The 27660-nt window shown below is 45.4% G+C and overlaps 1 protein-coding gene across 2 annotated transcripts in view; it reads right to left on the bottom strand.

Annotated features, from left to right (window-relative positions):
* The window catches only part of LOC126299306 (mucolipin-3-like), a 180953-nt gene that overhangs the window by 25021 nt on the left and 128272 nt on the right, over positions 1 to 27660 (bottom strand). For both annotated transcript variants that reach the window (XM_049991107.1, XM_049991106.1), the window contains one exon: positions 4758 to 4907. In XM_049991107.1, the coding sequence (XP_049847064.1) occupies positions 4758 to 4907 (150 nt within the window). The remainder of the gene's footprint in view (positions 1 to 4757; positions 4908 to 27660) is intronic.

The following is a 27660-nucleotide window of genomic DNA, read 5'->3' as shown; positions in this document are numbered from 1 at the left end:
ATCATCTGTTTCAATGCCATCATCTGTTTCAATGCCATCATCTGTTTCAATGCCATCATCTGTTTCAATGCCATCATCTGTTTCAATGCCATCATCATCCCGGAGTGTCTGGATATGCTGTTTTGAGCCACTTACTGATTTAACGTAAGACCAGAACTTCCTAGGATTTTCTGTCAAGTTGGTACATAGAATTTTACTTTCGAATTCACTGAATGCTTCACGCATAGCCCTCCTTATGCTAACTTTGACACCGTTTAGCTTCTGTTTGTCTGAGAGGCTTTGGCTGCGTTTAAACTTGGAGTGAAGCTCTCTTTGCTTTCGCAGTATTTTCCTAACTTTGTTGTTGAACCACGGTGGGTTTTTCCCGTCCCTCACAGTTTTATTCGGCACGTACCTGTCTATAATGCATTTTACAATTGCCTTATACTTTTTCCATAGACACTCAACGTTGTCAGTGTCGGAACAAAAATTTTCGTTTTGATCTGTTACGTGGTCTGAAATCTGCCTTCTATTACTCTTGCTTAACAGATAAACCTTCCTCTCTTTTTTTTATATTCCTTTTAACTTCCATATTCAGGGATGCTGCAACAGCCTTATGATCACTAAATCCCTGTTCTGCACTTACAGAGTCGAATAGTTTGGGTCTGTTTGTTATCAGAAGGTCCAAGATGTTATCTCCACGAGTCGGTTCTCTCGTTAATTGCTCGAGGTAATTTTCGGATCGTGCACTCAATATAAAGTCACTCGATGCTCTGTCCCTACCACCCTTCCTAAAACATCTCAGTGTCCCAGTCTGTATCTGGTAAATTGAAATCTCCACCTAAGACTATAATATGCTGAGAAAATTGATGTGAAATGTATTCCAAATTTTCTCTCAGTTGTTCTGCCACTAATGCTGCCAAGTCGGGAGGTCGGTAAAAGGAGCCAATTATTAACCTAGCTCGGTTGTTGAGTGTAACCTCCACCCATAATATTTCACAGGAACTATCCACTTCTTCACTACAGGATAAACTACTAACAGCGACAAACACGCCACCACCGGTTGCATGCAATCTATTCTTTCTGTGCCTTAGTAAAAATTTCGGCTGAATTTATTTATTTATTTATTTATATTTATTTATTTATTTTTATTTATTTATTTATTTATATTTATTTATATTTATTTATTTATTTTTATTTATTTATATTTATTTATTTATATTTATTTATTTATTTATATTTATTTATTTATTTTACCTGGCAAGATTAGGGCCTTCAGGCCCTCTCTTACACCTAACCAGGCATACCCAGATTGAACGAGTTACAGTTTCTACAGAACATTAAGGACATATAACGTATTATACAGTATTGATGTTAAAGAAAAAAATATAGAGATTATAACAGTAGTACAATGATAATTATAACAATCAAAAAATGATTATAACAATTTATCTCTGGCTTTAGCCAGCTTTCTGTACCTATAACTTTCTATCAGCGCTTGAAGTTCCGGTACTTTACCAATGCAACTGCGACAGTTTACAATTAAAATACCGATTGTTGCTCGGTCCCCGCATGTCCTGCAGTAATGCTGCTACTTGCGCACTGCTGACACACTGCTTGGCGGCGGAAGGAGACTACGTGATTTTACACCAATGAGGTACTAAAGTACGATGCTACAACTCTCAAATACTATAATATGCCCGAAATTTATGAATTGAACAATGCAAGTACCAAAAACAAGCAAAGAAATTAAGAATTAAATTATGTAACAAATGAGTGAGCTAGGAGTATATGACTTTCTGCTGGCAGCTGCTTATCCAACGGCGGCATGGAGCACCCACTTACTGATTTTACACATGACCAAAATCTCTTAGGGTTTTTACTCAGGTCAGTTAATGTCTTACTTTCAAAATCATGTTAACAACATTATTTTATCCTTAAAGCTTTAAGACTTTTCACATTAAAAAATTTAGAGGCATATTTTTTCAGTACACCCTCATTTCGTTGTGCTTGATTATGTCGATACTATTGTAGTCACTAAAATACAGGGTAATGATAGCTAAAGTTCCAGATTCAATGCACTTTAAAAAACAAATCACTTCACAGAATGACATCTAATGTAACAGAATATTATAGCATATGGGGGAAATGTTATGGATACCAAAAATTTGGCAACTAGATGGTGCCGTAACGAGTATAATATACAAAATAAAAGACGCAGGATACACTGCTGTTCTTCAGCTTGTACCTGAGATACTCAGCATGACTTTCTCAATGCAGAGCCATGTGATGCTGGTAAAGTTCTTTTATAAGAACCCTAGCAATGCAGAAGTTCCAGACACATAAGTGTATGAGAGTAGGTGTTGGTTTGTCTGCAAGGGTCTAGACAAAATAATTATAAAATTCAAAAAGACAGGTTCTTTTGATGTGCACTGTGGCATAAGGAAGAAACAACTGATTCAATGTCGGTAGAAATGGCCATGGGAATGCAGGAGTAGAGTGGTTATGAGCAAACATGCAGTGCAGAGGGAATGGCCTGAACTTTGGACATGCCTGTGAGCATGAGGCACAAAAATTCTATGAAACACCTAGCACTGCTATCCATACAAAATAATCATGATCAGGAGTTGCTTCATGCTGACCTGCCAGTATGACAAACATCTGCCCTAGAATTTCTTGCTTTCATTGAAGTGGACACTGAATGGCCACGGGACATTCTGTAGACAGATGAAGCCCATTTCTATCTCCAAGGATACGTCAATACACAGAATTGCAGAATATCGGCAACAGAAAATCTGCTCGCACATCAGCTGGTACTGCTTCATCCTGCAAAGGTAACTATGTGGTGTGGGTTGATGGTGTCAATTATCATAGGGCCATATTTTTTTGTGCAAGAAATGGGTCCAGTGGGTCCCAATACATGTACCATCACTGGTTAACCACTATGAGAGTCTTTTGTGCATACAAGGTGGTGCTCCTCCACACATTGCATAAGCAGTGAGGTAATGCTACAGAGGCATTTTGGAAATTCTAGAATTATCAGCCATCATTTTCCTACAACCTCGCCATACAGATCACCTAAATAAAGATAAATATGGAACCTGTACACCAATAAATGTGTTATAATATATCTTTTTCTATATTAATAAAGAAAGATTAAATAATGTAATAAATATATTACGAAAAATTATCTAATCTATTATAATATGTTATTAATATAAAATTAATCATTTGAGGTAGAGATACAGATAAAAGCAGAGGGAAGGACAGAAAACATCAAAAGTAAGGAACTGCATTGAGGTAGAAGTATGCTGGTCTGAGGCAAATGAGAGATCCCCAGGTCTAGTCCATGGTACGAGATCAACTTTCACACCTGGCTGACAGTTGACACTCTCCTCCCGCCCCCCCTTAATCTGTGTGACTTCTGATTGTGCGCGTATCTGTAAGACGCTGTGTTCAGTGCTCTGACTACAAATGTAGCTGAAGTGAAGGCATGCAATACACAATGAATTCTGAACACAACTCCTCAGGCATCCCAATCTGTTGCATAACATGCTGTTTCTCGATTTCAACCTGTGAGAGAAAACTAGACAGCAAATTGAACAGGGCTTGGACTAGTCTTGTGACAGATAAAAACTGATTCTTCCCATCTGATGTGGTATGCCCTTGCCATGGTGGATAGACTTACCTAACAGTGTCACAACTACTGAACTCCAAACTTGGGTGGTCATGCACATTGCATAGTACGGTTGGTTCAATGTGCAACTTGTGCCACAACCATTATATTACAATTCACCTGCCATTTGTAGCTGAAACCATTTATGTTATGATGCTTACAGCATAACCTAGTCAGAAAATTTGATAAATTTTTCCACCCTATAGCATCCTCCTCTCCCCCCCCCCCCCCCTTATGTAACTGCATTTTGAAACTGGAACTTTAATTATAATAACCCTATACATCTGTACATAAGGAAGTATGACAGCTGTCCAAGAACAGAAAATTCAGGTTCGTTTTCCTGATTACGCCATCCCAACTTTGAGAAACCAAAGTTGTCAGAAATTATTCCAGCCGAAAACACTATTAATATGCGATGTCATACATCTTTCCCTTCCCATGCCTGTTAAGATTTGTAATATTAAGTAAATTACTATACATCAGGTTCCATTATAATACAATTACTATTTTCAGTATGTTTCATCATCTTGCAATTGTAGTTCCGTATTTTATCATATTTTTTTTCTTTTATTAACCTTTGTGTATGTTATCACATAATCAATGGCATTGTGACGTGTCATTATAAATTTTCAAAGCCAGACTGAAATTATATACAACAATAATACCATCAGAAAGACCCACACAAAGTGAGATAATCAGTTAAGAATGATGAAATATGTCATAAAAGCAATTGAAATGTAAGAAGTACAGTTGAAGACTGCCTGATTAATCTTACACACAGAGCATGTTGCAAGTAACCACAGGAGCATATGAGAGTCCTGTCATGTGCGCAAAGGCTATTCTCAATGTTTTTCTGTGGCAATTTCCACTACTTTTTGATGGGTGCTGTGTGTAAAATGTTAATCACACTTATACAAAATTACACCATTAGGTCCACATATGGAGCAATCTAATTGGCAAAAATTCTTGGTACCATGTAGTAGACATGGGTATGATTAATGAAGAGGAAAATCAGTCAAGTCTGTTGATAATACATTTCATTAGCAAACCACTGATAATGAATAATTACATTTTACACATTCAAATTAGGTGAAAATATTACCTGTTTTTCTATCTGCTCTTTAATAGCTGACCCCAAAATGATAAGCACATCATTTACAATAATCATCAAATACCACAGGTTTAAGAACTCTAGACGGCCATCAACACTTAGGGTCTTTCCATAAGCTGCTTTAAAGAAGTTAATGGTCTCCTGTAACAAAAGACATACAATAAAAACTTGTAGCTCAAAGTCGTTCACAAATACCAATTGTTTCATAAAATCTGTGAGAATGAAAGAGGCCAGTGGATGATGAGGGGAATTATTTAACTCACATTTCTGGAAAGTAGCGTAAAGTTTAAGTTGTTGTTTCAGAAACTTTACATTGTTGTTTTTGTTTACACACAGTCGCGTGTAGGTCAAATTTGTGGAACCATATTTTCATGTTTATCTGTAATTTAACTGACTTATTCTTAATAAAGTATTACATTTATCATGAGTGAAAAGTGCTAGACTTGCCATAGAATTGTTAGGTTGGTGCTTTGGTGTGATGGGTGCTGCAGTTTTTTTCCATGTGGGTGACTGTAGTGACGTGGGAATAGGGGAAGTAAATGAAACTTGTCAGTGGTTTTGTAGGATATGTAGTAGAGATAGGAAGATACTAGAAAGGGGGGGGGGGAGACTGCCACCCTTCAGGCTGAGTTAGACAAGGCCAGGGGAAACCAGGTTAAGGAATGGGAAGGGAAAGAGAGGTGGGAAGTGGCAACAAGCGACAGGCCTAGAACTCTGTCTGACAGCTTCGTGGTGAATGTAGAAAATAGGTTTGACTTGTTGCTTCAGTTAGAAGCTGGTGAGCCTCAAGCACTTGCAGGTGTAGACAGGGCACAACAAAATTTCAGCAGCAAGTTGAAAAGTAAGGATATAGGGAAATCGGTAAAGAGAAAGAAAGTGGTGGTGTTAGGTAGTTCCCATGGAAGAGGTGTCGGCCAACTTTTGCAGGATGAACTAGGATCAGAATACCAGGTCACCATTTTTTTAAACCTAGTGCTGGGTTGGGTTGGGTGTGGGATTGAAGGGACCAGACTGCTAAGGTCATCGGTCCCTTGTTCCACGATAAAATCACACGAAATAAAAACTGTCAGTCGTTAAAAACGGAGAACTGAGACAAGGGACGACACAATACAAGAAAGACAGACAGACAAAGACCAGACAAACAGAACTAAAATCACACCGAGTGTGAAGGTGGTTGGCCGACCATGAAAATAAGGAAAAGCCAACCACCAAATGACATTAAAACCCACAGTTTAAAACCACAGGCCAAAGGCCCAAGTCAATACAGGAAATAAAAGGACAAACACTCAAATCATACGATAAAAACCCCCTGCCCGAATAAAACTCAACACGAGGTCCGCCATAGCAACGTCATCACATAAAAGGGCAGGGAGGGTATCAGGCAGCGCAAACGTCTGCCTGAGTCCTGTTAAAAGCAGGCAGTCCACCAAAATGTGGACCACCGTCAGAGCTGCCCCGCAGCGACATAGCGGTGGGTCCTCCCGGTGCAACAAATGGCCGTGCGTCAGCCACGTGTGGCCAACGCGCAGCCAGCAGAGGACGACAGAGTCCTTCCGAGAGGCCCGCATGGAGGAGCGCCACACACCGGTCGTCTCCTTCACCGCCCGAAGTTTGTTGGGCGTGGGCAGGGTGCACCACTCGTCACCCCAGGCACCAAGCACTTACTGGCGCAAAAGCGACAGGAGATCACACTCTATAAGGCCGAGTTCCAGAGCCGGTGAACTCACTGCCTGTTTAGCCAGCGTGTCAACCCGCTCATTGCCCGGGATGCCGACATGACCTGGGGTCCAAACAAAGACCACGGAGCGGCCGCAACGGGCAAGAGCATGGAGCGACTCATGGATGGCCATCACCAGACGGGAACGAGGAAAGCACTGGTCAAGAGCTCGTAAACCACTCAGGGAGTCACTACAGATGACAAAGGACTCACCCGAGCGGGAGCGGATATACTCTAGGGCGCGATAGATGGCAACCAACTCGGCAGTGTATACACTGTTCCCGGGTGCCAGCGACCGTTGCTCACAATGATCCTCTAGAGTAAGAGCGTAACCAGTGCAACCAGAGACCATCGAACCGTCGGTATAGGCCACGGCAGATCCGGGAAACTCGGCAAGGAGAGAAACAAAGCGGCGGCGGAGGGCCGGAGGAGGGACCGAGTTTTTCGGACCCTGTGCCAAATCCAGCCGAATGCATGGTCGGTGCACACACCAAGGGGGCAGACGGAGATTGGCCCGGAAAACAGGCGGGAGAGGAAAAAACTCAATCCCACACAGTAGAGCCCGGATGCGAACCGCGATCGTACACCGTGACCGGGGCCGCCTGTCTGGAAGATGGACGATCGAGTGCGGGAACAGGAGACGGTAGTTGGGATGCCCTGGCAAGCTACAAACGTGGGCAGCATAAGCGGCCTGAAGTCGGTCGCGCCGGATCCGCAATGGAGGAACACCAGCCTCCACAAGTAAGCTGTCAACAGGGCTTGTCCGAAATGCTCCTGTGGCGAGTCGGATCCCGCAGTGATGGATGGGATCCAGCAATTGCAATGCTGATGGCGATGCCGAACCATAAGCCACACACCCATAATGAAGGCGGGACTGGATCAGTGCTTGATACAGCGGGAGAAGGGTGGACCGATCAGCACCCCATCCGGTATGGCTAAGGCAACGGAGAGCGTTTAAATGCCGCCAGCATGTTTGTTTAAGCTGCCTAATATGAGGCAGCCAAGTCAACCGGGCATCAAATACCAGTCCCAAGAACCGATGCGTCTTTACCACAGCAAGAAGTTCACCGTCAAGGTAAAGGTGTGGCTCAGGGTGAACCGTGCGACGCCGCCAGAAATGCATAACGCAGGTCTTAGCGGCCGAAAACTGGTAGCCGTGCGCTACAGCCCACAACTGCGCCTTGCGGATAGCGCCCTGCAGCTGGCGCTCAGCAACTGCAATGCCAGCGGAGCTGTAGTAGAGGCAGAAGTCGTCTGCATACAACGAAGCTGCGATGGACGATCCCACCGCCTCAGCGAGCCCATTGATCGCAATTAAAAACAGGGAGACACTGAGGACAGACCCCTGTGGGACCCCGTTCTCCTGGACCCGGGAGGAACTATGGGACGCAGCAACTTGCACGTGGAAGGAACGATACGACAGAAAATTCTGAATAAAAATCGGGAGCGGGCCCCTAAGACCCCACTCAAGAAGTGTGGCCAGGATGTGATATCGCCAAGTCGTATCGTACGCCTTCCGCATGTCGAAGAAGACGGCAACCAGATGTTGGCGGCGTGCAAAGGCTGTACGGACGGCAGACTCTAGGGAGACCAGATTATCGACGGCAGAGCGGCCTTTACAGAACCCACCCTGAGACGGAGCCAGAAGGCCTCGAGACTCGAGGAGCCAACTCAACCTCCGGCTCACCATACGTTCTAGCAACTTGCATAGAACGTTGGTGAGGCTTATGGGGCGGTAGCTGTCCACCTCCAGCGGGTTCTTGCCAGGTTTCAACACGGGGAGGACGATGCTTTCTCGCCATTGAGACGGGAACACACCCTCAACCCAGATGCGGTTGAAAACATCTAGGAGGCGTCGCTGGCAATTCACAGAGAGGTGTTTCAGCATCTGGCTGTGGATGCGGTCTGGCCCAGGAGCTGTATCCGGGCAAGCAGATAGTGCACTCTGGAATTCCCAGTCGCTGAAAGGAGCATTGTACGACTCCGCGTGGCGCGTGTGAAAGGAAAGCCTCCAACTTTCCAACCGCTCTTTCCGGGAGCAGAAGGCCAGTGGGTAATTCGTAGATGTGGAACACTGAGCAAAATGCGCTGCTAACCGGTCCGCAATCGTGTCGGAGTCAGGACACACCACTCCATTCAGCGAAAGCCCAGGGACAGAGACACGTGGCCGACAGCCATGGAGTCGCCTAATCTTAGCCCAAACCTCCGATGCAGAGGTACGGACGCCAATGGTGGAAACATACCGTTCCCAGCACTCCTGCTTCCGTTGGCGAATAAGGCGTCAGGCACGGGCACGGAGCTGTTTAAAAACGATGAGGTTCTCCAAGGACGGGTGCCGCTTATGGCGTTGAAGAGCCCGCCGGCGATCTCTAATCGCCTCTGCGATCTCGGGCCCCACCAAGGCACAGTCCTCCGCCAGGGGGACCCGGATGAACAGGGAATCGCAGATGCCGCCGCAGAAACGATGCCGGTGGTGACCGACTGAACCACCGAATCAATGGTGTCATGGGAAGGAGGTGCGATAGTGGCGAGAGAGGAGAACAAGCCCCAATCAGCCTTATTCAGAGCCCATCTGGAGGGGCGTTCAGAAGAGTGATGCTGTGGTAGTGACAGAAAGATGGGGAAATGGTCACTACCACATAAGTCGTCATGGACACTCCAGTGGATGGATGGTGAAAGTCCGGGGCTGCAGATAGAAAGGTCAATGGCCGAAAATGTGCCATGGACTACGCTGAAATGTGTCGACTCTCCCGTGTTTAAGAGGCAGAGGTCAAGCTGCGAGAGAAGAGTCTCGACATCTCTACCCCGGCCAGTAATCGCAGCGCTACCCCACAGGGGGTTATGGGCGTTAAGGTCGCCCAGTAACACAAAAGGAGGAGGCAGTTGTGCTATCAATGCAGCCAACACATGACGCGAGACATCACCATCTGGCGGAAGATACAAACTGCAGACAGTAATAGGCTGAGGCGTCCACATCCTTACAGCGACAGCCTCTAAAGGTGTGTGAAGAGGTACACATTCGCTGTAGACAGAGTTAAGGATGTAGACGCAGACTCCACCAGATACCCTCTCATAAGCTGCCCGGTTCTTGTAATAACCCCGATACCCATGTAGGGCAGGGGTCCGCATTGCCGGAAACCAAGTTTCCTGTAGGGCAATGCAGAGGAAAGGGTGACTGCTGATGAGTTGGCGTAGCTCAGCAAGGTGGTGGAAAAAAGCGCTGCAGTTCCACTGGAGTATCGCTTTGTCCATGTCCGAAAAAGGCGTGAAGGGACCGAGGAGGCAGATCACGCCACTGGGTCATCTGCTGCCACCGATGGAGGACCAGTACAATCTGCTTCCATGGTGTCTGAGGGTCCGGCGAGATCCAGGTCCACAGCGGACGCCCGGATCTCCACCTTATCCTCGGACGCAGGGCCTGTAGGGAGCAGTGGGGTGGATGCCACCGCGTGTTCCTTGGCCTTTGAGGTCTTCTTCTTCGTCTTGTCTCTCTGGTCCTTGAGTTTCATTGGCTGGGAGGGCTCCAGCGAGTCAGTCTCCGGGACGGAGGAGGAGTGGGAAGCCCTGCGACCAGCCGCTGGTCTGCTTTTCTTCCATTGGCTGACGTCACCCTTCCCAGAGGCGGAAACCTGGGAAGGAAGGGACCCAAGGGACCCTTTCCGTACTATTCGAGCCGGGGAAGTTTGAGGCTTCCCCAGCTTAGAAGTGGGGACTGATGTCCCCGATGGTTGGGGGGGTTGCTGCTCCTGAGGCAGGTAGTGCAGGAGCAGCAGGGAGTGAAGTGCCCCCCACCATCAAGGGGGCAGGTGTAGCATTCCGGCTCTGAGAGGTGGCAGTCTGAGGGAGAGCTAATGGGGCCATAACAGTAGTAGCCGCGGCGTAAGAGGCAGTCATTCGAACAGGATGGAGGCGTTCGAACTTCTGCCTGGCCTCAGTGTATGTCAGGCGGTCCAGGGTCTTATACTCCATGATTTTGCACTCTTTCTGGAAGATCCTGCAGTCCGGCGAGCAAGGCGAGTGGTGCTCTCCGCAGTTTACACAGATGGGAGGCGGAGCACATGGAGTATTGGGATGTGAGGGGCATCCACAATCTCGACATGCGAGGCTGGAAGTACAGCGGGAAGACATATGCCCGAACTTCCAGCACTTAAAGCACCGCATCGGGGGAGGGATATATGGCTTGACGTCACAACGATAGACCATCACCTTGACCTTCTCAGGTAAAGTATCACCCTCGAAGGCCAAGATGAAGGCACCGGTGGCAACCTGCTTATCCCTTGGACCACGATGTACGCGCCGGACGAAGTGAACACCTCGCCGCTCTAAATTGGCGCGAAGCTCGACATCGGACTGCAATAGAAGGTCCCGATGGAATATTATGCCCTGGACCATATTAAGACTCTTATGGGGCGTGATTGTAACCGGAACATCCCCCAGCTTGTTACAATCGAGTAACCGGCGGGACTGGGCGGAAAACGCCGATTTGATCAAAACCGAGCCCGAGCGCATTTTGGACAAGCCCTCCACCTCCCCGAACTTGTCCTCTAAGTGCTCAACGAAGAACTGAGGCTTCATGGATGTAAAGGATTCACCATCAGACCTCGTACACACCAGGTAGCGGGGCGAGTATGTTTCGCTGGCATCCTTAGTCTTTCGTTCCTCCCATGGTGTAGCCAGGGAGGGGAACGATTTGGGGTCATATGTAGTTGCGTTGTATTGTGCCCTGGAACGCTTAGAGACTGCTGGCGGCTGGCCACCAGCAAGAGATGATGTACCACGCTTCATTGCGGGTCATCCGCCCTGATGCCACCTACTCCGACCAAGGGCCCTCCCCACGGGCGCCACCCAGCCTCAGCAACGACCACCTGGCAGGATGGCCATTGCCGGGAGTCCCAATGCCCCAAGGAGATAGGCATCTACTCCTTGGAATACGTGGGGAGTTAACGGCGCTGGCATCAGCAGAGCGATCCCTGTGTAGTCAGGGGGCTACAACCAACAGGGTACATGGCGGCCCCACCACAACGGACTGACTACCGTGCTGGATTTCAGGTGATGTAGTCCAATATCGTCATTGGCGCATAAAGCGACACAGCATAGCAGACTGCAATAAACTGCACCCAAGAACAAATCCACGCCCAAGAGATGGTAGGTGAGCGGGACTGCTAAGCAATGACGACAAACCTGGCTAGAGATGGTAATGCATGATGGACACATCGCTCCTTGTAAGGCGCCCTTCCCCAATCGGCTCGCTCTTCGGAAAATTTAGAAGGATGGAGGTCAAACCCGTTAGGGGACCATCTCACAAGGCCAAAACGTTTGAGACTCCTTTTAGTCGCCTCCTACGACAGGCAGGAATACCGTGGGCTTATTCTTACCCCCGAACCCACAGGGGGACCTAGTGCTGGTCTGGAGCAGTTGACAGAGGATTTAGGATCACTTTGCAAAGATTTCACTAAGGAAGACACCGTGGTTATAGTGGGTGGAGCAGATAATAGTATTGACAGACATCCTGGGTACAGTATAGAGTGCGACCTTGCAAAGATTGCATCAGCATCGAAGCATACTAGTGTTGAGTTTGTATCTGTTCTTGGGTGCCATGACCGACCTCATTTGAAGTCTTCTGTCAATAGAGATAATCTGGAGTTGGACAGGCTGCTTATGTCAGGTGCAGCGTCACTCATTGCTGTGGTTCCTGTTGATTCTCTCAATAGGTGGGATTATACTAGGCATGGCCATCACTTCAACAGAAAAGGGAAGGGTAAACTGGCTGGGATAAATAACAGGAAAGTCAAAGGGGGGAGGCACTGTAATGAGCGACAAAATATCAATGGTTAAAGGGTTGAGAAAAGACCATTTTTTAAGACAGTGAGGACTGAAAGAAACCAAATTTTAAGAGAGGTTATAACCGAGACAAAAGTTCAGTTTGAGAAAGAAACCAAAAAACATAATTCTAGCTGATTATATCAGCATAAACAGCTATTGGTTAAGAATTTTCAACAGTCAGCGGATACTTCTACTCTACCCAACTTCAACTCAGTCAATGTGAAATGTCAGATATCTTTATTGCATCTAAATATTCGAGGACTGAGAAATAAAATTAATGACTTAATTATCTGCATAGATGAATTAGAGTCTTCAAACCCAGCTGGCATAATCTGCCTCTCTGAACATCATGTGACCACTGGTATAGAACTTTTAAGTGTTACAGGATTTAGGTTAGCATCTCACTTTAGTAGATCAGAAATGGAGAAAGGAGGAGTTGCAACATTCATTAGGAACTGTCAAATTTAAGAACACAGACATTCATAAATTTTGCCTAGAACAGCATATGGAAGCATGTGCAACAGAAGTAGAATTTCACAAAAAATCCTTCATTATATTAAGTGTATATCGAACACCTGCAGGCAAATTTAATCTGTTCATAAACCACCTTGAAGCTGTACTGGCCCATTAAACAACCAAAAATAAAGAAATAGTGGTTGCTGGTGATTTCAATGTAGATTTCCTTAAAGACTCTCCAAATAAGGACTTATTTGAGTTAGTAACACTATCACTCAACTTAATTCCCACTGTAAAGTTCCCCACTAGGGTAACCAATTGCTCACAAACAGCCATTGATAATATATTTATAGGAAAGTCCAATGAACAAAATTATATTACAAATAATAGTCAATGGCCTCTCAGACAATGACATGCAGTTCCTTCTGTTAAGTGTTAATACTGAACAGGATATAAAATCTGTTAAATCTCAGCTGAAGAGGGTAATCAATAAGCCAAAAATTGATTATTTTAGGACACTCCTCAGAGACATTCACTGTAATGATGTGTACAGTTGTCATGGCATGAATGAAAAATATAACACTTTTGCTAATAAAGTGCTTACCTTATTTGAACACTGTTTTCCCTCAAAACTAACCAAGGTTAGAGCAAAGTCTGCGAAGAAGTTGTGGATTACTCAAGGAATAGGGGTATCTTGTAAAACAAAAAGAAAACTGTATCTGTCAGTCCTAAACAGTTCTGATGAGGATGCTATAGCACATTACAAGCAATACTGAAAAATATTTAAGACTGTAATAGGGACATCAAAGCAAATATATTACAAGGAAAAGATAGTCATATCAGATAACAAAATGAAGACAATATGAGATGTAGTGAAGGAGGAGACTGGTTGTACCAGACATGAAAAGGGACAAATAGCATTAAGAGAAAATGATACATTGGTGACACATGTGTATAGTGTTGCAGAACTTTTTAACAAATATTTTATAACTGTTACTGAAAAGATGAGGTTGTCAGGTTCTGTAGATGCTGCTATGGAATACTTCAGACCAGACAATTCAAGTAACTTCCATAATATGAATTTGACCCTTACCACCTTAGCGGATATAATTTCAATCATAAAATCTTTAAAATCGAAAACATCTAGTTGGTATGATGAAATATCAACAAAGTTAATTAAAGAATGTGATTCTGAGTTAAGTAACATATTAAGCTATCTGTGTAACCAGTCAATTATCAGTGGAATATTTCCCAAATGGTTTAAATATGCTGAAGTTAAGCCACTGTTTAAGAAGGGAGATAAAGAAATAGCATCAAATTTCTGTCCAATTTCACTTTTGCTAGCATTCTCAAAAGTTTTATAAAAAGCAGTGTACAATCGGCTTGATAACCAGCTAATCTCAAATAACATACTGTCAAAGCTGCAGTTCGGATTTCTAAGGGGTTCTGATATTGAGAAGGCTCTACACTTACAGTGAAAATGTGTGCAATTCATTAGACAAAAAATTGCAGGCAACTGGTATATTTTGTGATCTGTCAAAGGCATTTGACTGTGTAAATCACAATATCCTTTTAAATAAATTTGAATATTATGGTGCAACAGGAAATGCTGCAAAATGGTTCAAATCTTATATTTCTTGCAGGAAACAAAGTGTGTTATTAGGAGAGAGACATGTATTAAACTATCAGGCATCATCCAACTGGGAACTAATTAATTACATGTGGGGCCCCACAAGGTTCCATTTTAGGGCCCTTTTTCTTGTGTAGATCAATGACCTTTCATCAGTAACATTACCAGATGCCAAGTTAGTTTTGTTTGCAGATGATACAAACATTGCAATAAATAGAAAATCAAGTGTAGTCTTAGAAAGATCAGCCAACAAAATATTTGTGGACATTAATCACTGGTTCCTAGCCCATTCTTTGTCACTAAACTTTGAAAAAAACACTCTGCATGCAGTTCAGTAATTTTATATGCCTAACATACGATGACAAGCAGACAGAAGAAGTGGACAGTGTTAAATTCTTGGGATTACAGCTTGATGATAAATTCAACAGGGAGAAGCACACCACAGACCTGCTGAAGCATCTTAACAAATCTCTATTTGCAATGCAAATTGTGTCAGATGTAGGGGATATAAAAATGAAAAAGCTGGCATACTGTGCATACTTTCATTCCATAATGTCACACGGGATTATTTTTTGGGGTAGTTCATCAAGCCAAGCTAAAGTTTTCCAGGCACAAAAACGTGCAGTAAGAGTTATATTTGGAGTGAACTCAAGAACATACACATTTTCAATAACTTGCCAGCAGCCATCAAAAGCTTAACAATCAATGAAATTCAGTTTAAGAGAACTCTAAAAGATTTATTGGTGGCCAACAGCTCCTCCTACTCCATTGGTAAACTTCTCAGCAGAACCAACTGATTTGTGTGAAAAAAAAAACAACTTTTTTATTTTAAATTCATTGCATTAGTGTTTGTAAAATGATTCTTTCATATAGTGTTGATTAAAAAAAATGATGATCATTCCACCTGTGGAAGGTACATTAGCTTATTTGCTTCAGTTGTAAATATTTGTCAGGTATTGTTTTTCTGACATGTTCTACATCCTGGAGGACCTCCTCACTTTGGGTCAATTGGAATGAAAGTAAATCTTATCTAATCTAAATGAAGTACTCATGGTTACTGTGGGACTGGGTTACATAATGAGATCAAAATGAACAATTTTCTATGGAGGTTGAAAGGGACTAAACTTCAAGGTCATTAGTTCCTCTTTTCTTTAATAACTGAAGCATAAAGGTTTCCAGGAGAAGAAAATGATGTCACTTTACAAAATGGCAAAAAATATGGATGTAAGACCACACTGACAATCTTTAAATGAGTGTACACCAACCACTACCTCGAATAAAACTAGATCCACTGCTTGGCCATTGTCGTCTAACGGCAGACAAATAGTTGTAGAGTTACACTATGTACTACAAATCTGCTCAGTTAGGGGACAAGAAAATGGACTACCAGCAGAGGGGCATCACAACAACAACGTGGTGGATTCTCTTACCTAAGGATGTGATCATGGTACAACCAGATATGGCTAATACGTAGTCAGCAAGAATACTAGATTCTCCTGAGAAGGGCAAAGGGACATAGACCACTTTATGGTATACAGATCACTTGTAGAGGTCACAGTGAGACATTCCTTGTTTCAAGCCTCCAAATGCTGAAGACAGTGTTGACCACTTATTGGATACTGGCTTTCTCATTTTCAAGGTTTCCATCTCACCAGCTTCCTTCGCTAACCAATCTGAAAGATCATCTCACATAATCCCTATGTGACTTGGAGGGTCCTGAGAAATACAATGAAACTCCCAGTGAAGGGCATGTGAGGAAGATTGTGTATGGTCAAAGCCAACGTGTTTTGAGGATGGCTTTGGCTTATGGCCCGCAGGCTGCTTAAAGAACCACTAGAGACCAGGAAATTTTCAAGATAACATTTATGGAATAATCCATCAGCACTACGAGGAACACAGAGATATTAAAACTAAAACACACAGTATTAAAGTTCCACAATATTTATTTTATATTTAATTATTAACTGGCTTTCATCTACAAGCCATTATCAGACAACTTAAAACTAAACAGAATCTGCACAACACCAGACCCAGGTTCAATCTGTACAAAGATCGTTAGTTCCAAAAGATACATTACTAATTTTATGACTATATATGAAAACACAAATTACAATGTTTCAATTTTAAATAAGTGGAAATCAAGAAATATTCTGTATTTATGTGTGGAATGTTTTCAACTCTACAGATATGAGTTTAAATCCTCAAATCTACCAGTTAAGTGACAAATATATTGCACTAAACATGTTATACAGATACAAGTTTATTGTCTCTCAGTTATATACAACTTATAGACTGCCATTAAGCATATTGCAATACACACAAAGAAGGTATGAAGAAATAAGCCTTATATTACATTCAAAGATTAGTAGTAGGCCTATAAAAAGTATTATGTAGTATAACAAACATATATGAGCATATTAATGTGAACCTGCACAGTGTATAGCAGCAGCAGTGACAGCAGACAAGCACAGGATGTAAAAATTCAACAAGGTCAGTTGAATGTTGCGAGGCAGGTTAGTTTTCTAAAACAGTTAGCATAGTAGTACTGCATAGACTAGTGCAGCAAGAGGCAAGGCAGATCTGCACACAGACAGTGGCAGTGGTATTTTAGATACACGATTGGTAGTGTTGCATATGGATAACAAGTGCACTGCTGCAGACTATAAGTATAGGTCATTTTCGTAATAGATTTATTCAGAGTCTCACAGCCCAACCAGGATGATGTGGCCTTATCAGACAAGGATGCCACACAGATCTTTCCAGCAGAAGTCACCAGGTTGAGGGCACAACAGGGGCAAAATCTCTATAAACTAAACCTCTCCCCGGACTTAGGTGTCACAGTATAATGGGGAAACATCAGGTCATCTCCAGCAGAAGAGTTGACCCCTACCCGAGGGGAAACAGGTTGCTCTCTGTGCATTACCAGTGGCTGTATCTTATTGCAAGATGGCATCTCTACATGGTGGGTGTTCCCTGTCTTGACACAGCTGGATGTTAATAGGGATCACTCTGCCGACATGAAAACCAAACAGCTGGCTTATGTAAATAGACTGCCAGTGCAGTGAAGTAGTGTGTCAGCATCACAGAGCATGTAGGCAAGCAGGCCAGTAGGCCAGTAGAATTCGGTGGCCAGCTAGCCAATGACCCACAGTATCGAGCAGTGCAGATGCTTCAATTTACATTGTTACATTTGCAGCAGCCTTTCTCTGGAGCCTCCTGGGTTCCCAACTCACCCCCACCAACCGCTCCACCTTCTTGGCTCATAGCCACACCACCCTGCACCAGGGGCACTGTAATTAGGTTAAAACAGCACACCAAGTGAGTACTGGCACAGACTTATGTTATATAGACAAAATTACTTTTGGAAGTGACGGACAGGCAAAACCTGGAAGGGCAAAAGGGAGGAAGGAGTCGATGCATTGTGAGGAGCGGGAAAGAGTTGTACTACACTCCTTGAAGGGGAGGGGGGGGGGGGAGCATACAAAAAGGAAGAAATGAAATGAAACTTCACAGGTTGAGAAAGCATGCGATTTTATTTCAGTAACTACAAAGCAGAGTCAAAGTCACAAAGAACTTGGCTGTATGATCCCACTTATCAGTTCGATGTTACATCCACTCTTTCCTTGACACAGGAACTGATACAATTGGGCAGGGTGTCATAAGACCACTGTATTCTCTCCTGAGGCAAGCTGATCCACAACTGTTGCAACTGGTACTTGATTTTTCTGTTGCTGGCACTGGGATGGAGTTGACACCCAAATTGGTCCCACATATGGTCTATCAGGAACAGATCTTAGGAACTTAATGGTCACAAGAGCATTTCAACATCATGCAGACAGTTCAGAGAGACATGTGCCATGGGTTAACGAGCATTGTCCTGTTGAAAAGTGCACCACGATACTGTCACGTCAGAGGTAACACATGAGAAGGCAAAAGATGTCTGTGACATACTGTCATGCAAACAGAGTTCCCTCTATCACTTCCAGCTGTGACGTGAAATCATATCGATGGCTCTCCACAGAATGACACCACTGTCCCTCTCCAAAATATTAGATGAATGGGACCCTCCCCAGGTTTTTATTTATTTATTTTTCTTTTTCTTCATGTTTTATGGCGCAAAAACAACTAGGGTCTCATGCGCCCATGTCAGAACTGTAGAACACGAAGACAAAAAAGGAGTTAAAAACAACTACACATCAATTCCAATTGATGCCAGAAAAGACAGCCAAAAACAGGGATGCGGAGTAAGGTCTATAAAATAGGTCCTAAACTAAATATTAAATGTCCTTTGCCATATCACTATGACAGATAAAAAGTGAAACATGGTCAACAGCCCATGTGTCATTCGCAAAAAAGGCCAATAACTCAGACAGTAAACACAAACAAAAACTTAATTGGTTAAAAAGAAAAAGGTATTCAGTCAGGAAATGGCGGACTGAGTGAGGTTGAGGGCAATGAGCACATAGTGGTGGGGGAGCCACGACTTAACCAAAGGCAATTGCTAAAAAGACAGTGCCCAGTACACAACTTAGCTAAAATGATCTACTCACAGCAAGAGGGCTGAGAGGAGGTCATCCAAGCCACTGGGAGACCTTAATAGCCAGGACCTCATTCCCATGAAGGGAGGACCAGTGGTGATGGCAAAGTGACAGCACCTGCTGACAGACGGCAACACAGACCCCATCGAAGGGAATGTACAAACTAGCGAGTTGAGGTACAAGAACTGCAGCCTTGGCAGCAGTGTCAGTGGCCTCGTTTCCTGTCAGACTGATGTGACCAGGAACCCGCATGAACATAACAGTGGCTCCATCAAGAGTGAGCAAGTGACAGCTTTCCTGGACCCCTTGCACTAAGGGATGGACAGTGTACCACACAGAGAAACTTTGAAGGGCACAGAAAGTCAGAGCAGATGATGCAATTGAAAAGCCCGTGTTGCCGGACATATTGCATGGCCTGATACAGGGCTCACAGCTCTGCAGCAAATACTAAGCAGAGTTTCGGAAGCTGATACCGAAACCCATTGGTGCCAATGACGAAGGCACACCCCGGTACCACGATCAGACCGAGAGCCATCAGTATACACAAAGGTACTATCACGAAGTTCTGTGTGAAGTTTGTGAAACTGAAGGCGATACAGAGAGCCTGGAGTAGTGCCCTTCGGGAAAGAGGTAGGTAGAGTGAAGTTAAGCAGTTGGAGCAAGAGCTGAAAGTGAACTCCAGGAGGTAACAGATAAGAGGGACGCACCCCATACTAGCTATCAAAGGAGTCATCAAATAAGTATGCATAGGATGGGTGGTCATGCATGGCAGACAAACAGCACGCATATCTGCTGAGGAGAAAGTCACAGCGGTTGGGCAGTGGTATTTTGGCAGCTTCTGCACACAGACTCTCAACTGGGGTAGTGTAAAAGGCACCAGGGGCCGAATGGTTGGTTGGTTGGTTGGTTGGTTGGTTTGTTTGTAGGCAGGAGAAGGGACCAAACTACAAGGTCATCTGTCCCTTGTTCCTAATAAAACAATGCCACAAGTGTGACAATAAAAAGGACGAAACATATAACACAAATGGAACAAAAGGAAAAGGCTCAAGAACAATGGGAAGGCAACGAACACTAAAAGGAACAAAAGAGGACAAGAAAACAACAGAGACATGGCTAAAAGTGAGCAGTCCTGCAGGTGGTGGACAACTGTCATTTGGGAGCTACAGAGACACTGAGGTGGGTCCTTGCGACGGAGTAGGTAACCATTCATTAGCCATGTATGGCCAATGTGGAGCCTGCAGAGGGCAACGGATTCCCTGCAAGAGGCCTGCATGGAAGACTTCCATACATTCATGGTCTCCTTAATGACACACAGTTTGTTGTATGTACTGTTATGCGATTCCACCTCCCAAAGCCGGAAAACCCTGCTGTGTAAGACAGAATGCAGGTCTGATGCCTATCTCCAGACGTGGTTTCCGTGTCGCCTGTTTGGCCAGCCTGTCTGCAAGTTCATTTCCAGGGATTCCAATGTGTCCTGGGGTCCACACAAACACCACACAATCGCAGGACTGTTAGAGGGCATAGATGGACTCCTGAATGGATACTACCAGAGGGTGGCGAGGGTAACACTGGTCAATAGCTTGTAGGCTGCTCAATGAGTCAGTACACAGGAGAAATGACTTGACAGGGTATGAGTGGATGTACTCAAGAGCATGAGATATGGCCACCAGCTCTGCAGTGAAAACACTACAGCTGACTGGCAAGGAGTCCTGCTCAATATGTCCTCCATGGACATATGTGAAGCCTACGTGACCATCAGCCATTGAGCCGTCAGCGTAAACTGCTTCAGAGTGCCGGAACATGCCTAGAATCAAGAGGAAGTGACAGCAGAGAGAGGCGGGGTTGACGAAGTACTGAGGGCCATGCAAAAGCTCCAGACGAAGCTGCAGCCAAGGCTTACACCAAGGAGGCGTACATGAACGTACCACAAGTAGAGGTGGAAAAGGGAAGGACTCCAGTTTGGAGAGAACGGGACCGCATGCGAACCGCAATCGTTACTCCAATCTGGGACGCCGATGCATGAGGTGGACTGCCACGGGCGGGAAAAGGAGACAGTAATTCGGATGCTCAGGGGAACTATGAATGTGTGCTGCATAACTGGAGAGCAGTTGCGCACGTCTGATCTGCAGTGGAGGGACATCAGCTTCCACCAGTACGCTGGTCACCGGACTTGTCCTAAAAGCTCCAGCTGCTAATTGAAGCCCATAGTGGTGCACAGGGTCGAGTAAACACAATGCTGAAGGCGTTGCTGAACCATAAACCACACTCCCATAATCAATTCTGGATTGGACAAGGGCTCTGTAGAGCTGCAGCAGCGTACAGCAATCTGCACCCCAATTGGTGTTGCTCAGGCAATGGAGGGTACTGATGTGCTGCCAGCACTTCTGCTAACGAAGATGAGGAAGCCAAGTCAACTGAGTGTCTAAAACCAGTCCTAGGAATTTATGTGTCTCCACTGCAGTGAGTGGATTGTCATTAAGGTAAAGTGCAGGTTCCAGATGAATGGAACGACACTAACAAGTGCACGACACACGACTTTGCAGCTGATAACTGGAAGCCGTGGGCTAGAGCCCATGACTGCGCACTGTGGATGGCTCCCTGGAGGCACCGCCTAGCAACAACAGTACTGGAGCACCAGTACGAAAATGCAGAAGTCGTCTGCATACAGAGAAGGTGAGACGGAGGGGCCAACAGCTGCTGCTAAACAATGAATGGCCACTAAAAATAGACACACACACAGTACACAGCTCTGTAGGACTCCATTCTCCTGGATATGGATGGAACTATTGGAGTCACCAAATTGGACATGGAAAGTATGGAGCGACATGAAGTTTCGGATAAAAATTGGGAGTGGTCCCCAGAGACCCCAATCATACAATGTGGCAAGGATATGATGTCACCAAGTCATGTCGTATGCTTCACGTAAGTAAAAAAAAAGACAGTAATCAGGTGTTGCCTTCTGGCAAAGGCAAAGGCTGTTCGGATGGCAGACTCGATAGACAAAAGATTATCTGTGGTAGTCACCCTGGCAGAAGCCACCCTGACATGGAACCAGCAAGCATCATGACTCCAGGACCCAACCAAACCACCGACATACCATATGTACCAGCAGCTTACAAAGAACGTTGGTGAGGCCAATAGCTATCCACATCAAGCGGGTTTTTACTGGATTTGATCTCCGGAATGATGGTGCTCTCCCGCCATTGCAATGGAAAGATGCCATCACACTAGAGCTGGTTGAAGATGACTAGAAGACGTCACTTGTAGTCAGACGAGAGATGTTTAATCATCTGGCTGTGGATGTGATCAGGCCCAGGAGCTGCGTCTGGGCAATGTGCAAGAGCACTCTGTAAATGGGGCGTTATAGAATTCACTGCAACATGTAGTGAATGAGAGGACATTCCCTTCCAGCCACAGTTTGAGTGCGCGAAAGGCTGGGGTAATTCTCTGATGCAGAGGGTCATGCTAAGTGCCCAGCAAAGTGCTCGGCAATCGCATCTACGTCAGTACATAACTTGCCATTTATGGTAACACCGGGGAGAGCTGTTTGGGTCTGGTACCCGAAAAGATATTCGATCTTTACCCAGACTTGGGAAGGTGACGTGTGGCACCCAATGGTCGAGACGCATCTCTACCAACACACCTCCTTCCTTTGTTTGATAAGGTAACGAACACGGGTATGGAGCCATTTAAAGGCTATGACGTGCCCCAGGGAAGGGTGCTGCTTATGCTGCTGTAGAGCTCGCCAACATTCCTTAATTGCTTCAGCGGCTTCTAGCAACCACCAAGGGACTGCCTTATCCCTTGGGCACCCTAAAGAGCGAGGGATCTAGTTTTCTACCGCAGAAACAATTGTGCTAGTCACCTGCTCAACCATCACATCGATGTTACTGTGTGGGGGAGATTCAGTGGTGACAGCAGCAGTTGAAGTTCCCCAGTCTGCCTTGTTCAAAGCCCATCGAGAAGTCCTGGGCTGCAGAGGGATAAATCAATGGCCAAGTAACAGACCAGCTGTGTGGCTGGATTGAAGAGTTTTTAGCAAACAGAACACAGCATGTTGTTATCAATGGAGAGACATCTACAGACAAAGTAACCTCTGGCGTGCCACAGGGGAGCATTATGGGACCATTGCTTTTCACAATATATATAAATGACCTAGTAGATAGTGTCTGAAGTTCCATGCGGCTTTTCGTGGATGATGCTGTAGTATACAGAGAAGTTGCAGCATTAGAAAATTGTAGCGAAATGCAGGAAGATCTGCAGCGGATAGGCACTTGGTGCAGGGAGTGGCAACTGACCCTTAACATAGACAAATGTAATGTATTGCGAATACATAGAAAGAAGGATCCTTTATTGTATGATTATATGATAGCGGAACAAACACTGGTAGCAGTTACTTCTGTAAAATATCTGGGAGTATGCATGGGGAACAATTTGAAGTGGAATGATCGTATAAAATTAATAGTTGGTAAGGCGGGTACCAGGTTGAGATTCTTTGGGGGAGTCCTTAGAAAATGTAGTCCATCAACAAAGGAGATGGCTTACAAAACACTCGTTCAACCTATACTTGAGTATTGCTCATCAGTGTGGGGTCCGTACCAGGTCGGGTTGACAGAGGAAATAGAAAAGATCCAAAGAAGAGCGGCGCATTTCGTCACAGGGTTATTTGGTAAGCGTGATAGCATTACGGAGATGTTTAACAAACTCAAGTGGCAGACTCTGCAAGAGAGGCGCTCTGCATCGTGGTGTAGCTTGCTCGCCAGGTTTCGAGAGGGTGCGTTTCTGGATGAAGTATCGAATATATTGCTTCCCCCTACTTATACCTCCCGAGGAGATCACGAATGTAAAATTAGAAAGATTAGAGCATGCACGGAGGCTTTCAGACAGTTGTTCTTCCCGTGAACCATACGCGACTGGAACAGGAAAGGGAGGTAATGACAGTGGCACGTAAAGTGCCCTCCGCCACACACTGTTGGGTGGCTTGCGGAGTATAAATGTAGATGTAGATGTAACTACCATGAGGCACACTGAAATGTGTGGCAGCCCCAGTATTTAAGAGGCAGAGGTCGAATTGCGACAGTAAAGTTTTGACACCTCTGCCTCGTCCTCATTCTGACAGCCATAGCTTCAAGAAGTGTTTAAAGGGGCACATAATCACTACAGACCAAGTTTAGGACATAAACACAAACTCTACCTGACACTTTTATAGTCACTATGGTTCCTGTAATATCCCTTATAGCCATGGAGAGCAGGGTCCACATTGCCAGGAATCAGGTTTTCTGGAGGGCAGTGCAGATAGCAGGTGTAAAGGTTAACAGTTGCCGTAGCTCAGCCAGGCAGTGGAAGAAACCACCGCAATTCCACTGGAGGATGACATTGTGAGACTGGGAAGGCATGGAACATTCAATGAGGCAGTTTACGCCTCGGAGGCACCTGCTGCTACCGATTTATTGCCAGAGCAGTCTATATCCATTTCTGTCCGAGGGTCTGGAAAGATCTAGGTCCTCAGGGGGCACCAAAATCTCCACCCTATTCTCAGCTGCAGAGCTTGTAGGTAGCAGTGGTGTGGGTGCCAACACAATTTCCTTGGTCTTAGAGGGTTTTCTTTTTGGATATCCCTTGCTGCTCCTTTTGTTTCCCTGGCTGGGAGGACTTCACTGGCTCAGTCTCCGGGACTGAGGATGAGCATGAAGCCCTCCAACCAGTTGCTTTTGGGCTCTTCAGACACTGGCAGGTGTCTTCTTTCCCACTAGCAGAAACCTGGGAAGGGAGTGATTCAAAGGACCCCTTCCTAGCGAGAGGAGCTGAAGACGACTTACGCTTCTTCGGCGCAGAAGTGGGGACTGATGTGCCTGATGGTTGTGGGGGTGTTGCTCCTGAAGTAGGTGGTGCAGGAGAAACAGGGAGGGAAATGCTCCGCACTATCAAGGGGGCAGGTGTAGTCTTCCAGCTCTGTGAGGTGACTGGGGTTGACGGAGCTGATGGGGCTAGAACTGCTGTAGCGGCAGCGTAAGATGATGTCATATGTACAGGATGCTAGCATCCAAATTTTCTCTTAGCACATGGAGTATTGGGATGTGATCGGCATCTGCAATCTTGGCATGTGATGCTGGAAGTACTGCAGGAAGACAAATGGCTGAACTTCCAGCACTTAAAGCACTACTATGGGGGAAGGTATATAGGGCTTTACATCACACCGGTAGACCATCACCTTGACCTAATCAGGCAATGTATCACCCTCGAAGGCCAAGACGAAGGCACCGGTGGCAACCTGATTATCCTTTGGACCCCGGTGGACACGCCAGATGAAATGTACAACTCGCTGCTCTGAATTGGTGTGCAGCTCATCGTCAGACTGCAAAAGAAGGTCTCTGTGAAATAGGATACCCTGGACCATCTTTAAGCTCTTATGGGCTGTGATGGTTACAGAAACATCCCTCAGCTTGTCACAAGCGAGTAACTCCTGTGACTGGGGAGAGGATGCTGTTTTGATCACGACTGACCCAGATCTCATTTTGGACAAGCCCTCCACCTCCCCGAACTTGTCCTCTAAATGCTCAACAAAAAACTGAGGCTTCATCTTCATGAAAGATCCCCCATCAGCTCTCGAACATAAAAGGTACTGGGGCGAATAAGATCCGCTGGCATACTTAGCGTGACGTTCCTCCCATGGTGTGACCAAGGAGGGGAACGATTTGGCATCTTACTTCTGTGCGTTGAATTGCGCTCGTGATCACTTAAGAGACTGCTGGTGTTTCACCACCAGCAAGAGATGATGGATTACGGTTCATCCACCATGATGCCACCCATTCCAACCATGAGCCCTCTCCACGGGCGCTACCCAGTGGCAGCAAACGCCACCTGGCAGGATGGCCATTGCCCCAGGGGGATGGGCATCTTCCCCTTGGCATACGTGGGGAGTTAACGGTGCAGTCATCAGCAGAGCGATCCCTGTGTGGTCAGGGGGCTACAACCAACAGGGTACATGGTGGCCCCACCACCATGGACTGGCTACTGTGGTGGATGTCAGGTGCAAAGAAGTCCATGGTCATCGTCGACACAGAAATCGACACTGCATAGTGCATGGTGGAAAACGCACCCAAGAAGGTGTCTTCGCCCAAGAGATGGAGAATGAGCAGGACTGCAATGCGAAGATGAGAAAGTGGGCGAAAGACCTCAATGCACAATGGACACGATGCACCTTGTAAGGCACCCTTCCCCAACTGGTTTGCTCTTCGGGAAAATTTTGAAGAATGGAGGTCAAACCCTACAAGGGACTATCACTATCCTGAGGCACACTGTTTTCCTGGATAAAGGTGTCTGAAATGTGTGTAACTCCTTACAGTTGCCTCCTACAACAGGCAGGAATACCTTACGCCTATTCTAACCACCGGACCCACATGGGGGAGAGGAGGGAGGAGAATGGATGCAACGATGGTGGATAGTATTGAGACTGTGTAAGAGGGACAGCCGTGCAGGTGCATAAACTAAACATCCATAGTTTCAAACAGACAAGGGACTGGTACAAACAGAGGAGGGTGGTTTGATCCCCTCCCCAGGAAGTACCACAGGTGACATGTAGGTCATTGAGGCACTGCATAGAGCAGGCTGCCAGGTAAGACATGTGGGAGAACCAAGAAAGGTTCCTATTGAGCACGAGCACCCAGGAAATTTGTAGTTTCAACGAATGGAGAAGCAACAGGCCCAAGATGTAAAGACAGTGGAAGAAACCAATTGTGCCATCAGAAAGTCATATAAACGGTTTTGTCAGTGGAGAAACAAAAGCCATTGTCAATGCTCCATGAGTAAAGATGATTGAGACATTGCTGAAGGTGCCTCTCGAAGTCCATGGAGAACTGCAATAGATCTCAAAATTGTCAACAAAAAGGGAGTGAGAGATGCCTGGTGGGAGACAGGCCATTACAGGGTTAATGGCGATAGTAAAGAGGATGATGCTCAGTATGGAACCCTGAGGCACACTGTTTTCCTGGATAAAGATGTCTGACAAAGCAGAACCCACAAGTAACTTGAAAACTCTGTCTTTTGTGATGAGACCGTCAACCGCAGAACAGCGTGCTTGAAGTCCACATTGTGTAGTGGTTAGTAAATTGTGAGACTCTTGCCACCAAACCAGCCAGACATGAATAATACGTTCCATCACCTTGCAAACACAGCTGGAGAGAGAAATGGGGCAGCAGCTAGAAGGAAGATGTATGCTCTTACCGGGCTTGGGTATGGGTACAGCAGTGGCTTCACATCAGCGTCTGAGAAATGTCCTTTGACTTTATAACCTGCTTTGATCTTGGACGGAAGCATCAGTATAAAAAGTGAGGCAAAGAGTGTGTGGGCACTAAGGATGTAACTATCTTTTTCATCACCCAATGGACTGTGGTGATACCCTGATCACAGAGGTACATTTGCATTTCTGCCTCAATCAGACCATAGGGCAGCCTAGTGTAAGTAATACCACAGGTAGAATTCAGAGTTCAATGGGGCCATGAACAGGATAGCTGTGGAGGAGCGAAGCTGTAACAGTTGTTGTGCTTAAAAATCAGAAGTAGTCTCCAAAAGCAAAGTGTCAATGCGTAAATGAGAGCAGAATTTCACAGAGCCAGCAACTGCATCAACACCTTTACGAATAAGAAGTGGATTTACCATTGCAAACGATCGCCTCTCTTCAGTACATGAAACCACAAGAAACCATGGTGCAGGGGAGGGTTTCTGAATCTG

Source organism: Schistocerca gregaria, chromosome X, assembly GCF_023897955.1.
Source record: "Schistocerca gregaria isolate iqSchGreg1 chromosome X, iqSchGreg1.2, whole genome shotgun sequence".
NCBI classification, from domain to species: domain Eukaryota; kingdom Metazoa; phylum Arthropoda; class Insecta; order Orthoptera; family Acrididae; genus Schistocerca; species Schistocerca gregaria.
Note: the sequence above shows the minus strand (reverse complement) of the source record. Positions and strands in the feature narration are given on the sequence as shown.